At 41.3% G+C, this 15,572-nt stretch overlaps 2 protein-coding genes across 3 annotated transcripts in view; both read right to left on the bottom strand.

Moving 5' to 3' along the window:
* Positions 1-390: 390 nt before the first annotated feature.
* Positions 391-6,075, bottom strand: LOC129842260 (glycerol-3-phosphate dehydrogenase [NAD(+)], cytoplasmic-like). The gene is made up of 8 exons (XM_055910737.1): positions 5,963-6,075; positions 4,436-4,613; positions 3,997-4,137; positions 3,483-3,621; positions 2,978-3,090; positions 2,025-2,261; positions 1,766-1,872; positions 391-1,062 (listed from the first exon to the last, which is right to left on the bottom strand). The coding sequence occupies exons 1-8, from the start codon at positions 6,001-6,003 to the stop codon at positions 966-968; spliced, it is 1,053 nt and encodes a 350-aa protein (XP_055766712.1). The 5' UTR covers positions 6,004-6,075; the 3' UTR covers positions 391-965.
* Positions 6,076-6,604: 529 nt separating this feature from the next.
* Positions 6,605-15,572, bottom strand: part of LOC129842250 (SWI/SNF-related matrix-associated actin-dependent regulator of chromatin subfamily D member 1) — a 32,165-nt gene continuing 23,197 nt past the window's right edge. For both annotated transcript variants that reach the window (XM_055910725.1, XM_055910726.1), the window contains exons 9-12: positions 13,547-13,682; positions 10,596-10,718; positions 8,771-8,872; positions 6,605-8,358 (exon numbers count right to left, since the gene is read on the bottom strand). In XM_055910725.1, coding sequence (XP_055766700.1) covers positions 8,305-8,358; positions 8,771-8,872; positions 10,596-10,718; positions 13,547-13,682 — 415 coding nt within the window. In that variant the 3' untranslated portion in view covers positions 6,605-8,304. The remainder of the gene's footprint in view (positions 8,359-8,770; positions 8,873-10,595; positions 10,719-13,546; positions 13,683-15,572) is intronic.

Here is a 15,572-nt window from a genome sequence, read left to right on the forward strand (position 1 = left end):
ATCTCACAGCAAGAACTGGCAAATCTGGTGCAGTCCATGAGGAAATGCACTGCAAAACTTAATGCAGCTGGTGGCCACACCAGATACTGACTGTTACTTTTGATTTGACCCCACCTTTGTTCAGGGACACATTATTCAATTTCTGTCAGTCACATGTCTGTGGAACTTATTCAGTTTATGTCTTAGTTGTTGAATCTTGTTATGTTCATACAAATATTTACACATGCTAAGTTTGCTGATAATAAACGCAGTTGACAGTGAAAAGACATCTGTCCAAAAACATTAGGGGTGAATTATTTGAACAATTTATTCCTATATGAATGTCATCCTTTCATTTAAGCAATAGGCTACTTCAATAAAGAGGGACATAATGAAGGCGGTAACCAGGGATAAGCAGTGAATAACGGTTGTTTATTCAAGTCCTTTGTTAAAAATAACAAGGTAATAAAATCTGTTTGCAAGACAAATGTGTGACTGGGTCAAAAGGTATATTAAGGCACTTCTTTCATGTGTTTTTGTGTGGGATTGCCGACTATGAAAAACGCAACTTACACAAAATAGCTGCTGCCACTCATGTGTAATTCAAAAAAAAAGAGACAACTAAAGACATACCCTTCCCCTCCCAGAAAACAATTCACCTGTTTAAGGCCAAGGGACATTCTTCTAAACAAAATGTATTTTGGAAAATCTGACACATTACCTAGTGGCAACATCACCAATAACAACTTAAGAATCAGTCGGAACAAGGGGTATTTTTGATGATATTGTAGTGGCATATTACAGCAGGCCAGAACCAGAGGTAGGTTTGACTGAGAAGTTTTCTTTCTGAGTTTTTTTGTTGTCCGCTCCGCGTGTCTTAGTATTTAGACAGATGAGGTGGAATCATCGTCCAACCCGCTCCTCGTCAGGCCTCGCTTCCTTCGGCTGGTTCCAACATTTAAAGCGTCCCAGCATCCTTCAGTCAGTTACATGTGTTCAGGGTGGTTCTGCAAACAGGTGATGAACTCTTTGACGGGGTGTCCGTGGAAACAGATCTGGTTGACAGCATTGAACAAGGGGAACCTGGAAGGTGGAAACCTGGGACATCAGTTTCAGACTCACACCAAAGTGCCAACCCAAACCATACTGGCTTACAGTATATATACAGTGGTGTGAAGTACTTAAGTGAAAATACTTTAAAGTAATACTTAAGTCGTTTTTTTGGGGTATCTGTACTTTACTATATAGATTTTTGACAACTTTTACTTCACTACATTCTTAAAGAAAATAATGGTATTTTTACATTTTCCCCTGACACCCAAAACTACTCGTTACATTTTGAATACTTAGCAGGACAGGAAAATGGTCTGCTTTTTAAGAGAACATCCCTGGTCATCCCTACTGCTTCTGATCTGGTGGACTCACTAAACACACATGCTTCATTTGTAAATGATGTCTGAGCGTTGGAGTGTGCCCCTGGCTTTCCGTAAATTAAAAGAAAACAAGAAAATGGCGCCGTCTGGTTAGCTTAATATAAGGAATTTGAAATGATGATGTACATTTACTTTTGATAGTTAAGTATATTTAAAAACAAATACTTTTAGACTTATACTCAAGTAGTATTTTACTAGGTGACTCACTTTTACTTGAGTATTTACTATTAATGTATCAGCTCAGTAGTGTGAAAAAGTTATAAGAGTGGTTTATACATGTCATTGGATGTTCAATTAAGAACATAACTCGCTCTCAGAAGATTCTGAAGGCAAACTCATCAAATGTAACTCACTTGTCCACCAGGCCCTTCTTCTTCAGAATGTGGTTGACTTCAGCTGCAGTGGCTGGACCCTGTAGCTTCTGACCATTCAACATCTCCTTCTCCAACTCCTCAATAGTCTACACAGGGAGACACAAAGACAAAGACAGAGTGAGATAAAAAAGAAAGAGGTATATATAGAGAGAGAGGGGACACATGAGAGAAATTTTTTAACATTTAGAATATCAACGACAACAGGTATGACACACTCTTTCCACACTCCTCACAGCACCTTTCCGGTTTTGGCGAAGGCCTCTGCGATCTTACGGTTGCGTCCGCCGTAGCAAGTTGTGATGAGGTCGGCGACGCCACAGCTCTCCAGGAAAGTGACGGGGGAGACGGGTCCAGCGGTGCAGAATATCCGGGCGAAGGCGATCATCTCCATCAGTCCCAGTCTGATCACCGCTGCCTTGGTGTTATCACCGAAGCCCAGGCCGTCACAGAACCCTGCTCCCACCGCCACTATGTTCTGGGGTGGGAGAAGAAGAGCTCGTTTTAAACCATTATGATCTTATCTGAAAATAGAAATCTAAAAAGCAATTTTGTCTTAAAAGATTCTCTGAATATGGTCGTGTAACAGTATAACTTTAGACCGACCCCTCGCCCCGACACGGGCGCGAACCAGGGACCCTCTGCACACATCAACAACAGTCACCCACGAAGCGTCGTTACCCATCGCTCCACAAAAGCCACGGCCCTTGCAGAGCAAGGGGAAACACGACTTCTAGGTTTCAGAGCAAGTGACGTAACCGATTGAAACGCTATTAGCTAGCCATTTCACATCCGTTACAGTCGCATGACCAAAACACGTCTGTTACTCCTTTGTTTGAGCACCTATTAATACACACACAAACACGATCATCAGCATTTTTTCCTTAAATTTCCTGTCTGTTTCCTCCATCCACTTTTTACATTTCTTTTAAATTTACCTTTATTTAACTAGGCAAGTCAGTTAAGAACAAATTGTTATTTTCAATGACAGCCTAGGAACAGTGAGTTAACTGCCTTGTTCAGAGACAGAACAACAGATAGTTTTTTACCTTGTCAGCTCTGGGATTCGATCTTGCAACCTTTCGGTTACTGGCCCAACGCTCTAACCACTAGGCTACCTGCCGCCCCATTCCGGTTAGAACGTTGTAACACTCCCCCCCCCCCCCTCTCCTTCCGGCGTAACTAAAGGCCCACCTTTAAGGCGCCACAGATCTCTACCACATCAGCTTCCTCCACCACGGTAACTCTGAAGTTAGTGGTCTGCATCAGTTGTTTCAGGATGGGGCCCCACTCTTTGTTCTTGCACCCTGTGTGACAAATACAAAACCATGGAGAATTATTACACAGTGAAAAAATATCTTCAATATCATACCTGGGGCGGCAGGTAGCTTAGTGGTTTTAGCGTTGGGCCAGGTTGCTAGATCGAATCCCCGAGCTGACAAGGTAAAAATCTGTCGTTCTGCCCCTGAACAAGGCAGTTAACCCACTGTTCCCTAGGCCGTCATTGTAAATAAGAATTTGTTCTTAACTGACTTGTCTAGTTAAATAAAGGTTAAATTAAATAAAAACAATTATTTAAAAACAATCATGAAATACATTGATATTTACTTATGTAGCACAAAAGCATTGACGTGCTATTTTAATGGTAAGAGATATACGGTGTTCTATTTTCCTAAACAACCAAACACACACCCCTTACCGATTGTTGTTTCGCAGAATTTCTCCTCCGCGACTTCGTTGGCTATGTTAGCTCCCATCAGCACTGTCATGGTGACGCCCAGCTTCTCTCTGATGACTTCAGAGATCAGCTTCAACCCCTCGGGACCCTCATCCACACCCTGAAACATAGATCACCATGGATACGTCTATTCATATTATCTCCCTCATCCACACCCTGAAACATAGATCACCATGGATATGTCTATTCATATTATCTCCCTCATCCACACCCTGAAACATAGATCACCATGGATACGTTTATTCATATTATCTCCCTCATCAACATCCTACAACAACCGATCACCAGGAATGTAGGCCTCATCCTATTTACAGCAACAAACAACAAATAGAAGCAGCAGTATTAAATTATGTATATTCAAATCAGAAGTTTGCACTTAAAAAAGGTCATTGTTTGCTCTTGCTGCTGCATTGAGGTAGTCATTTGAACATCTGGCCATTTTTTAAAACAGGCCCTGAAAGCAAAAACCGGTCACCTTGATAAGAGACATGCCCACAGCATCCTTCTTGATGTGTTCTTTGATGGTGTCACAGATTCTGTTGATGAACTGGTGTGGAATAACGAAGATCAAGATGTCTGCTCCCTTCACAGCATCCGTCACCTCTGGAACAGCCACCTACATGGGTGAAGACAGATTCATCGGGTGGATGTGTGGCAGACTTACATCTAAAAGTCGGTAAAAAAATAAATGATTAGGTAATAATTTGTTAATAATCAGGTAATAATCAAATTTGTTTTTTTATTGAACCGAAAAGGTAATACATACATTTTGTTTTCTATCGTGACAAACTGTAAAAAATGTATGTTAGCTGCACAAGACATTTGGTTGTGTGTTACTTCTAAAATGATTAAAACACACAATCCCCCCCCCCCCCCACAGAGTATTTTGAATGCCTGAAATAAATGAGTCTTACGATGTTTGGGGGAAGCTTGTGTCCGGGCAGGTACTTGACGTTCTCATGGTCTGTATTGATGATCTCTGTGAGTTTACGTCCGTTCACCGTCTCCTCAAACACCCACATGTTCACTTTCGTGTCGAACACGTCAAGCTTTCCTGCATTGGCGCCTACAATCTTGGCAATGGCAGAGCCCCTGTAGATGTGAAACAAAAAAAGCAATGGCAGAGCCCCTGTAGATGTGAAACAAAAAAGTGTCTTTTTCAAACAATCCTATTGTTTCATTCCTGTTCACATTTTAGGATCTTAAGAAATGACTTAAATTGAAGGAGGCTAATATACTTCACACTTGTATTAGATCAGGGTGCAAGACCCAGTGAGGTAATCCCACTTTGAGAGATAAACAGGCTAGGAGTGAGATTTTAGGATGTTGAATGTCTTGCAATTCTATTTGGTTAGTGAAGCTTGTTTCTCACTGCTGCCAATCAGTTAGGCTTTCTAGCACCACATATTATGTAACAGATGTTGGAGAGAGAGATCAGGAAAAAACAATGATGCCATAATTCATTCTTAAAAAGTGGACTCAAATTATTATTGAGTCAATAATTAACATTCACTGTTTATAATGAATATAAACCACACCTAATGAGTGCAATGGCACAGTAGTGATTACTCAAACATTATTTTACGTCAATCAATGAGGCAAAAGTTATTTTAAAGATCAGACAACTCAATATTGATTCAGCTACTTTCCCCCCATTGTACTAGTAGCCTACATAACAACACAATACAACCTCAGAGAACATAAGAGCATTCCCGAGGAAGTAAATCCAAGGCCCTGGAGTGCAGCAGTTCAAAGCGTTTATGGTCATAGGCGGCGCACAATTGGCCTAGCGTCGTCCGGGTTAGTGGAGGGTTTAGCCGTCATTGTAAAATAAGAATTTGTTCTGAACTGACTTGCCTAGTTAAATAAAGGTTACATAAAACATAAAAAATAGCAGCACGGCTGCTGGACATACCACCGCCACCCTTCAAGTTCATCACATAATATGATTAATATGACACGATCAGCCCTTTTGTGTGTGTGTGAGAGAAACCATACGGAGTTGAACTGCATTCAACATGAGCCAAACATCCAGTGCAGTCACTGTGGCTGAAACTTCAATAACCCAGCAATTATACTAGATTAAATAAACTATATTGAGATCATAAAGCATGGAAAATCTAACACGAACAGGGCAACAGTAGTTTACTGTAGGACTATCTTTCAAACTGTCATTTTTCTGGTGAGATCACATCGAGCTAAAAAAAAAACTCGATACACTCACAGCTTAAATTCTACGACCTAAAAACGTGATACACAGCCGATCCAAAGATTCACCGTGTTATTACCGCCTCAAATTACAGTCCCTTAAGTGAGGCATTTGAAAACCGCTGACATGCAAAAACTGCCCTCTCGTGTACATTATTAAGATCATTCTGCATCATCAGCTCAGAAAGAGCTAAATATGTTTAGAATAAATATATATATAAAAAGGTGCTTACCAGTTGCCAGAGCCAATGATGCATACTTTCTTGAGTGCCATGATGTACAGTGCGACAGTCCACCGTGTCTGTAGCTTCTCCTGAAGTGCTTGGTGCGAGACGCGTCTGAAGCCGAGACGAAATGTATTTATACCTGACACGTGGGCTAGCAGACCGTCTGGGTCCCGCCCCCTCGTAGTTATTGGTCAGCGCGGGCAGGGCCAGCTAGAAGAGGACCAGTTCTAATCCCATTAGGAACAATGTGTTGGGTTAGGAAGGAGTCTCACATCGTGTCCTTTAGCACACCTCAATGTTCGCAGAGGTGAGGCTATGACCTAGAATGATTAGGATAATGTCAAAGGCAAAAAAAAAGTTTGGTGAAGTAATATCAATAATGTCTAAACTCCTTATCCTATGAACACGATATACGATATGCTGACCTGCAGGTCAATGACCAGATCGTTCCCCTGGTTGTTATACTAAACCCTCTTCTGCATCACCCCACTTCTCACAGCAACGACACAAACACAGGTGTGTGTGTTATTAGAACTAAACGGTGATGCTGAGGTGAGCACTAGGCAGGTAACATCTTTAAAATGGTAAGAATGCCAGTTTGTGCATCAAATGGTTCAACTTTAAATAATTAATTCACAACCCGAGAAGTTATCATTGACGATATCCTTTATTATAGCATAGGGTTCAAACATACAGGAAAAAAATAGGTTTGGTCCGTGAAATAAAAAATACAATTCATGTCTGAAGATTTAAAATCAGTCTTCAGTATCATCCTTTTACAGGTTTGCGGTCAATTCAGCATTAAAATCAGAACGTTGATTGAAATTACACTCAATATCGAAAAACAAATAAAAATACCCATTGAAAATAGATGTATTTAAATGAACACCTGGACTGATACTGAATTGAGCCCAATGAAAAAGCTTCTTACATCCTCTACATGTCATATCTAAACAGAAATACCTAAAGGCCTAAAGCCTTCTACCATACTAGCAAAAAAGCTGAAATTCATGAATGTCACAGCTAAAAAAGTGAACCCAGCTCTACGCTTCTCTTCCCCGGGTGTTGATAACTTCTGCACACTAACAAATAAAAAGGAGAAAAAACCCCAGAGGATTTCATCTGAAACGAACAGGTGAAGCCTAAAAACGGTCTCCCCTCTTCCACACAGGACCAACAAGCAACTGCAACTTGCTGCTAGGTTATAGAGAATGTTCTGGATTAAACCATTGGGGTCCCTTGGGGAACGTCTTAGGCAAACGGCTCATTAGACAATGAGTCAAAAATGGTATGTCCTTTAAAAACAGACATTTTTCTCTTCACATCAGATTATTCTGCTCATTATTTACAAAAACTAGATAGACTTGAGGTAATTACTACTAAAACACAACTTCCTTAATATTCTTTACTTCTAACTAACAAGACTTCATACTTTCAAAACTTAATTTTTTATACAAAAAACCCCAAAACAAAGCTCCACCAAAGTAGGGTTAAAATGAAAAGGCTACTTCAATGATAAATTAACCAATATACTGAAGTTTCACAACATTGTACAGCCTTGCCTGTCATCACCATGCTTTGAAGTGTTCATAGGAGAATTTAGAAGCACACAAGATTCTAAAAGTAGAATTTTTGGAGGTACACAACATTCTAGAATCATTTAAAATAATCTTGGTAAGAAATGAACAGCCAGCGGGGCAATAGAAGTGAATACTGAATACTCACACAACCCTATCAATACCAAACATACACTGAATATCAATTCCAGACCAAAGGCAGAATGGTAGTGTGCGTAGGCTATCACCTGATCAGTTATGAGTTAGTTTGGACTCAGAGGTAGATAGTCCAAGCATTTAAAATGAACCAAATGCTCTTTCACCATGGCCAAATGTTACGACTTTAATTGAAAAGCCCCCTACTTAAAATACCCAATATTAGTTATTGTGAAGTAGCATCAATACTTAGGTTGGGGGTAATTTCAACCTCACTTAGGCCTGAATATAGATTCAAGATCTGTGAGAGTTCAGCACAGAAAATAAATGCTTTGGGAGTTAAACAGAGATAGACCATTGAGAGAAAATAAGTCAAAAATATATTTTAGTGGGACAATGGGACAAATATAAAAAAAGTAAGTAGCAATCAAACATTTATACATAACCATAACAGCTGCTAGTTGATGTTAAAATATATCCTACAGTTACCATCAGCAATAAAGCAGTCTATATCTAAGATGTTTATCTAAGCTTTTCACAAAAATCAGCGGTGTATTTATAAATATGAACGTCCAAAACTTCTCTTTTCGTCCTCCCAGAGAGAACAGACACTGCTTTTCTTTGACATAACCTTGTCTAGGTGTTTCTGATTCCAAGGGCTTGTTCCAGCTCCTGGCGCCTCTGTTGGACCTGAAATACATTTTAAAGAAACACAAAAATTAAGAGATTAAAAATGTAGATAAAGAACAATATTACATTTCAGAAATGGTAATCCAATTTTCAATTTCATAGAGCACTTTAGAACAGATTAGAGCATGTGTTATAAGTGAAAGGAATACCAGGTAAATACCAGGTAATACTAGGTAAATACCAGGTAAATACCAGGTAATACTAGGTAAATAGCAGTGGGAACAGTACCGTAAAACAAAGTATAATTAAAAATCATGTTAGATAACGATCGTAAGTATTTAGTAGGGCAGAAAAACTTGGCGGTATGACTCAGCAATGATGACCATTCATGGGGAATGAATGGCAGAAGGGAGGAGGTTACCTTGGGAGTAGAAGTAGCAACATACAGAATGGTGAGAGGTGAGGACGTTACCTTGGAGTAGAAGTAACGACACACGGCCTCCTGGGCCCAGGGTTGGAAATAGAACTCGGCTCTCCTCTCTTCTTCTGGATTCGCAACCACATCAGTCATAGTCTGTAAAAAAGAATCACATATACATGAGAAACTTTCAGCTTTTAGTAACAAATCATTAAAAGCCGACAGGTATAATGTGTTGTTGTTTACGCACTATAAGCATCATGCATGTTATCTATATTTATCTTTTCATACAAGTAAAATTCTATTGAGATCAGAAATATCTTTACCAGGGGTGGACCTGTGGCAAGGAGGCAACATCAACCCTATCCCTATATTGTGGTCGAAGAGACCGCTTTGGGACCATCTCTGTGTAAAGCATACTAGGTTTGGTTTGCTCCTAGCAGGACTCCCTTAAAATAACTTTGCTTGAAAAACTAAAAAAAGCAGCAATATTAAATGTTTGTCCCTCGAGACGCCGTAGCAACAGAGCCAGTATACACTTCCTCAAAATAGTCTTAATTCATCTAAAATAAATCTGTCTCTCCTTGAATGCCAACAAAAACAATTCATTGCCACTCCTACTAGGAGTTTTACTGTCGGCCAATCACAGACGAATGGGCGTAGACTTCAGCTACCCAAAACTTGAAGACTTGCCTCAAGAATTAACATTGTGTGCTCGAACAGCCAGAAAATATAAACAGCCGAACATCGAAACGAACAAAAACGTCACAATTGTCGTCATAGTCTATATGACCAAACTGTTTCGACTGGGAAGCATGCAACAAGCTTCATAAAACACATCTTCATTCACTCTGGCATGTTCTTGCATAAGGACAACTAAGGTTACTGGGCGCCAGGCAACCATGCGGAAGGGGGGGAAGAAATAACCATGAACTTTGGACTGGATTCAGCTAGATTCACCCCTTGGTTTCGTTGTCATTGACAGTCCAGTCAGTGTGGTGTTTGGTCATCCTCCAAGAATCAGCTGAACAAACACTACATGCGGAACAGCTAGCTAGTGCTAATGGATAACAAACAGCCATGGCAGATAGCTAGTGCTAATGGATAACATACATTCACGGCAGTTAGCTAGTGCTAATGACTAACATACATCCATGGCAGATAGCTAGTGCTAATGGCTAACATACATCCATGGCAGTTAGCTAGTGCTAATGGCTAACATACATCCATGGCAGCTAGCTAGTGCTAATGGCTAACATACATACATGGCAGTTAGCTAGTGCTAATGGCTAACATACATCCATGGCAGTTAGCTAGTGCTAATGGCTAACATACATCCACGGCAGCTAGACTGTGCTAATAGCCAACATTCGTACATGGCAGCTAGCTAGTGCTAACGGCTAACTAAGTCTATGACTACACAAGGAAAGGGTCATGTTCAGTAAGACACATAGCAAAATGCTTTGCAAAAGAAAATAACAATCTGGAGAAGTTGGAAGTAGTACCTCTCCATTTTAGTTAATTTCAATGCATTTTCTTCGTAATGAACATGACCCAGATGATTTGCGAGGTATTAAGTAAAGTGTAATCAGTAACTGGGCAGCACTAGAGAGCTTTTTTGTTTACCTTGCAAGTTAAGAAAAGAGGCCTGTACACATAATATTGCTGCTCCCCACACATGGGGGCCTCATTTCTTCATCTGAAGCACCAGTTCACTAGAGTTCAATTCATAGTTTACCTTGAGGTCCCAGAGAGGTGTTTTCCTGTTAGGTTACCTTGAAGCCCCTGCACTGTGACCGCAGCCAGCCATTGATAAAGCCCTGAAGTACCTCCTCGTCTCACTCCCTACTCACTCTTTTCCCTTTGTGTGTGTGTGTACCTTGAGGTCCCGGCACTGTGACTGCAGCCAGTCGTTGATGAAGCCCTGGGGATCTCTGGCGAAGCTCAACATGAACTCTCTCTGGGTCTTCAGCTGGTTGATCGTCTCTATGGTCTCATGGATCTACAGGGGAAGAAGAGATATCGAGGGTCAAGCCTAGCTCACCATTAAAATACACTATTGTCTAAAGGCGTCTGCATGCTTCCCAGCCGAAACAGTTCGCTAGAGTTCGAGCACATATGACGACGACGTATTTGTTAGTTTTGTACTTGGGTGAGTTTTTTTTCTTTAACGTCTTTTAAGGGAGTATGCGAGCACACTCGTTCGGTTCGTCTAGGTGCCAGCCAAACTGAAGCCCGCTGACACCCTTATGGATCTGAACGGGAAAATACTGCAGGATGGACATCCAAACCAAGATGGATTAAGTAGTTTGTTTTGTACAGGGACAAAAAAAATCTGCGATGCAGAGAACACAGAAGGAATCTAGGCCAAAACAACATCCAGAAGGAAAAAAAAGATATTGAACAATATATTGTACTTAGTAGGGAAACAGGTAAATGTATTAAACATTTATTAGCCCAAATTTATCATAACACATGAACAGAATGCACCAGTAATTTGTATTTCCTTACAACTTTCTGAAGAGGCATCGAGAATGGCCCTGTCTGTGTATGACGCTAACGCTAACGCATCTACCGTTAGCGATGATAGGAAACGAAAACAGTCAAGGTAGATGGAAAGGCTTTGTCAAAAACCTTCAGTCAAACGTTTACTACAGACGGCATTTAGACAGGTAGCACAATTCACAGATTTCTTTTAGTAATTGATATTTTGACCCCCCCCCCCAAAAAAGTAACCTAATTTTTATTCTGATGTGATTGGTCAAAATACCAATTAGTGGGGAAAAGATGAGAATTGGGCTGCCTGTCAAAACGCAGCCATAGTAGCTTATGATATCACTCTGCCAGATAAACGTGATTATTTTAATCAATCCGGTGGGTATTTCTTTTTGCCAACTCTATCACGTGTGCTAGAAACACAACTTAACAGCAGCCGCTTGCTAGGCGCACACTGGAATTAAAATGGGAACTACACCCCAAAATAAATAAAAAAATATCGTTTTTCCCCAGACCTCAAAAGTGGTCTCTTGATGTGGTTTTAAGCATTTTTGTGGACTTTCACCATCCAATTTCTTTGTTGTTTATCTATTAACCCCCTAGAGTCGATGTCGTCGCCTAATTATCTAATCAGCATAATGAAATAATAATATGTGTTTTTTTGCATTGGATGATTTCGCATCTGCGGTGAAAGTGCTCAAGCGGTGTTTGTCAGACTACATGAGACCGTCTTTCTCATAAAATCGTCTGTAGTGTCTGAACGGCCTACAAACGATTACGACGCCCTCTATGGAGAGATGAGACTCCCACGAACACCATGGTGTTCTCCGTTTTACTCTACATCCCCCACAAGCATCTTGGGACTCGTTTGAAGTCGGTACAGCCGATCTGCCAACTTCAGTCTGTAGCGTCCGAACAGTTTGGGCTACATAGTAATATGATTCATCTGTGGTCCACAGGCCTCGTCTGAAGGGTCCCCGGTACAAGATGAAAAAAATGAATGTAACTATATATGGAGACGTTAGTGCCAAAAATATGGGTTAAATAACTAAACATTTTATTTATTTTTATAAATACGTTTCCTGATCTTTCTTATCTCTCTCAGATATAGGACAGGCACTTCAGAACAAACTTCCTTTAGTTTTTTGGTGGGGGAACTATCTGTTGTTCCATGTAGTTAATCTGTTATTCATTGCATTTGTTCAAATTTGTGTACCTCTGTCCTTGAGCTGTTCTTGTCTATTAAATGTTCTGTATTATGTCATGTTTCATGTGGACCCCAGGAAGAGTAGCTGCTGCTTTTGCAACAGCTAATGAGGATCCTAATAAAATACCCCAGCAATTGTATGGGCTAATAGCAGTAGGGCCAAATAAAAATGCTCTTCTTTTTAAAAGCTTTAAAAAAAACTTTTTAATAAAAAATAAAAAAAATACTTCAAGGGGTTTTCAAACTCCAAATCAAACAGCTAAATGATCCTTGGCATGACCTTCTTAAAACAATTACATGTAGTTTAGTAGGATACCCCCCCCCCCTAGTTTAGACAGGGCTTAGATTTATGGGCGCAAAAAAAGAAGTGCTAATTTGGGAGCAAAAACATAAAAAATGTAATAAAATAAAAACGTGGGAAAAACTGAAACCTGGAAAAACAAAAACAGGAAAATAATAATAATCAGGCAACAAAAAATAATGAATAGGGCCCTAAATACAAATAGATACTTCTTAACATTGTTCCAGATTTAGCCAGCCAGCCAAACTTCACCTGTTGTCCCCTGTAGGAGAACATTATGTTATCTAGCGCTCCTCACTCAGTAGAGTAGTACCGTGACCGTTGTCTTGTACATTTGCTGTGCTTCATTGGCCTTTGCCACAGCAGCTAGCCAGGGTCTCTCGACCTTAGTCTGCACTAGTTACCTCAGCTCTGCTCGCTCTACAATCACAGCAATGAGACATGCAGCCAGTGCTACTACTAACAGGGTGTGTGTTTTGTGTGTCAGAGTCCATCCTGTGGGGTCTTGTTCTTTGTCTGTATTGTTAACAGTCTGAACTTGAAGTAGGCTGCTGGAAGAGGAGAGGGGGAGGAGGGCTGTCTATTTGTTGTTTGATTTCAGGTTCAGTGAGTTTCTCTGTACAGTCTGTTCCTGTCTGTTCACCTCTATTTTTCCAACTCTTCCACCATCTGTACAATAGCAGAGATAAACAGAGTGTGAAAGAACAGCTGTTTATTGCCTCAGTCACACAGCCTCAGAATAGCTTACCGTAAGTTGTAGGCTAGATTCTGTCCCTTGAAAATCAATGAAACACTGGACCCTTCAACTATGAGCTCCATTACATACCTTGTTGTCCAGGCCAGCTATCTCCTGCTGGCTGGCGGTGGATAGGAGGAAGGAGTTCATCTGGGTCTTTAGAGTGTCGTCCACCTCCACATCGATGTCATAGCAGGCCGTCTTCTTCTGGTCGTTGGGATCCACACTGGTGACACACAGAGAGGAGTTAGATCATGCAGTCTTCTATCTGTAGAGACAGAATTTAGTTCATGCAGAGTCCATTTTATTGGGTTCGTTCCAGATGGTCATTTCTTGCAGTCAGGCTGCACATCTCAGAAGAGTTCTATATCGTATTGATGTGGTTCCTGAGACATTTGAACAATTCTGTAGGCATTGAGATCTGATCTGAGCTAAGAGTTATAAAAAGGGCCCAGAGTTTTCCCCTGACCACGCAAATACTCTGGACCCTAGTGACGAGGACAAAGCGAGGCGTCGACCCTAGTGACGAGGCCTACCCGATGACATGGTTAATAATGGTGAGAGGCCTACCTGACGACATGGTTAATAATGGTGAGAGGCCTACCTGACGACATGGTTAATAATGGTGAGAGTCCTACCTGACGACATGGTTAATAATGGTGAGAGTCCTACCTGACGACATGGTTAATAATGGTGAGGCCTACCTGACGACATGGTTAATAATGGTGAGGCCTACCTGACGACATGGTTAATAATGGTGAGGCCTACCTGAAGACATGGTTAATAATGGTGAGGCCTACCTGGCGACACGGTTAATAATGGTGAGGCCTACCTGGCGACACGGTTAATAATGGTGAGGCCTACCTGGCGACACGGTTAATAATGGTGAGAGGCCTACCTGGCGACACGGTTAATAATGGTGAGAGGCCTACCTGGCGACACGGTTAATAATGGTGAGAGGCCTACCTGGCGACACGGTTAATAATGGTGAGAGGCCTACCTGACGACACGGTTAATAATGGTGAGAGGCCTACCTGACGACACGGTTAATAATGGTGAGAGGCCTACCTGACGACACGGTTAATAATGGTGAGAGGCCTACCTGACGACACGGTTAATAATGGTGAGAGGCCTACCTGACGACACGGTTAATAATGGTGAGAGGCCTACCTGACGACACGGTTAATAATGGTGAGAGGCCTACCTGACGACACGGTTAATAATGGTGAGAGGCCTACCTGACGACACGGTTAATAATGGTGAGAGGCCTACCTGACGACACGGTTAATAATGGTGAGAGGCCTACCTGACGACACGGTTAATAATGGTGAGAGGCCTACTTGACGACATGGTTAATAATGGTGAGAGGCCTACCTGACGACATGGTTAATAATGGTGAGAGGCCTACCTGACGACATGGTTAATAATGGTGAGAGGTCTACCTGACGACATGGTTAATAATGATGAGGCCTACCTGATGACATGGTTAATAATGGTGAGAGGCCTACCTGATGACATGGTTAATAATGGAGAGAGGCCTACCTGACGACATGGTTAATAATGGTGAGAGGCCTACCTGACGACATGGTTAATAATGGTGAGAGGCCTACCTGACGACATGGTTAATAATGGTGAGAGGCCTACCTGACGACATGGTTAATAATGGTGAGAGGCCTACCTGACGACATGGTTAATAATGGTGAGAGGCCTACCTGACGACATGGTTAATAATGGTGAGGCCTACCTGATGACATGGTTAATAATGGTGAGGCCTACCTGATGACATGGTTAATAATGGTGAGGCCTACCTGATGACACGGTTAATAATGGTGAGGCCTACCTGACGACACGGTTAATAATGGTGAGAGGCCTACCTGACGACACGGTTAATAACGGTGAGAGGCCTACCTGACGACATGGTTAATAACGGTGAGAGGTCTACCTGACGACATGGTTAATAATGGTGAGAGGCCTACCTGATGACATGGTTAATAATGATGAGGCCTACCTGATGACATGGTTAATAATGATGAGGCCTACCTGATGACATGGTTAATAATGGTGAGAGGCCTACCTGATGACATGGTTAATAATGGTGAGAGGCCTACCTGATGAC

This window comes from Salvelinus fontinalis, unplaced genomic scaffold, assembly GCF_029448725.1.
Source record: "Salvelinus fontinalis isolate EN_2023a unplaced genomic scaffold, ASM2944872v1 scaffold_0027, whole genome shotgun sequence".
NCBI lineage: Eukaryota > Metazoa > Chordata > Actinopteri > Salmoniformes > Salmonidae > Salvelinus > Salvelinus fontinalis.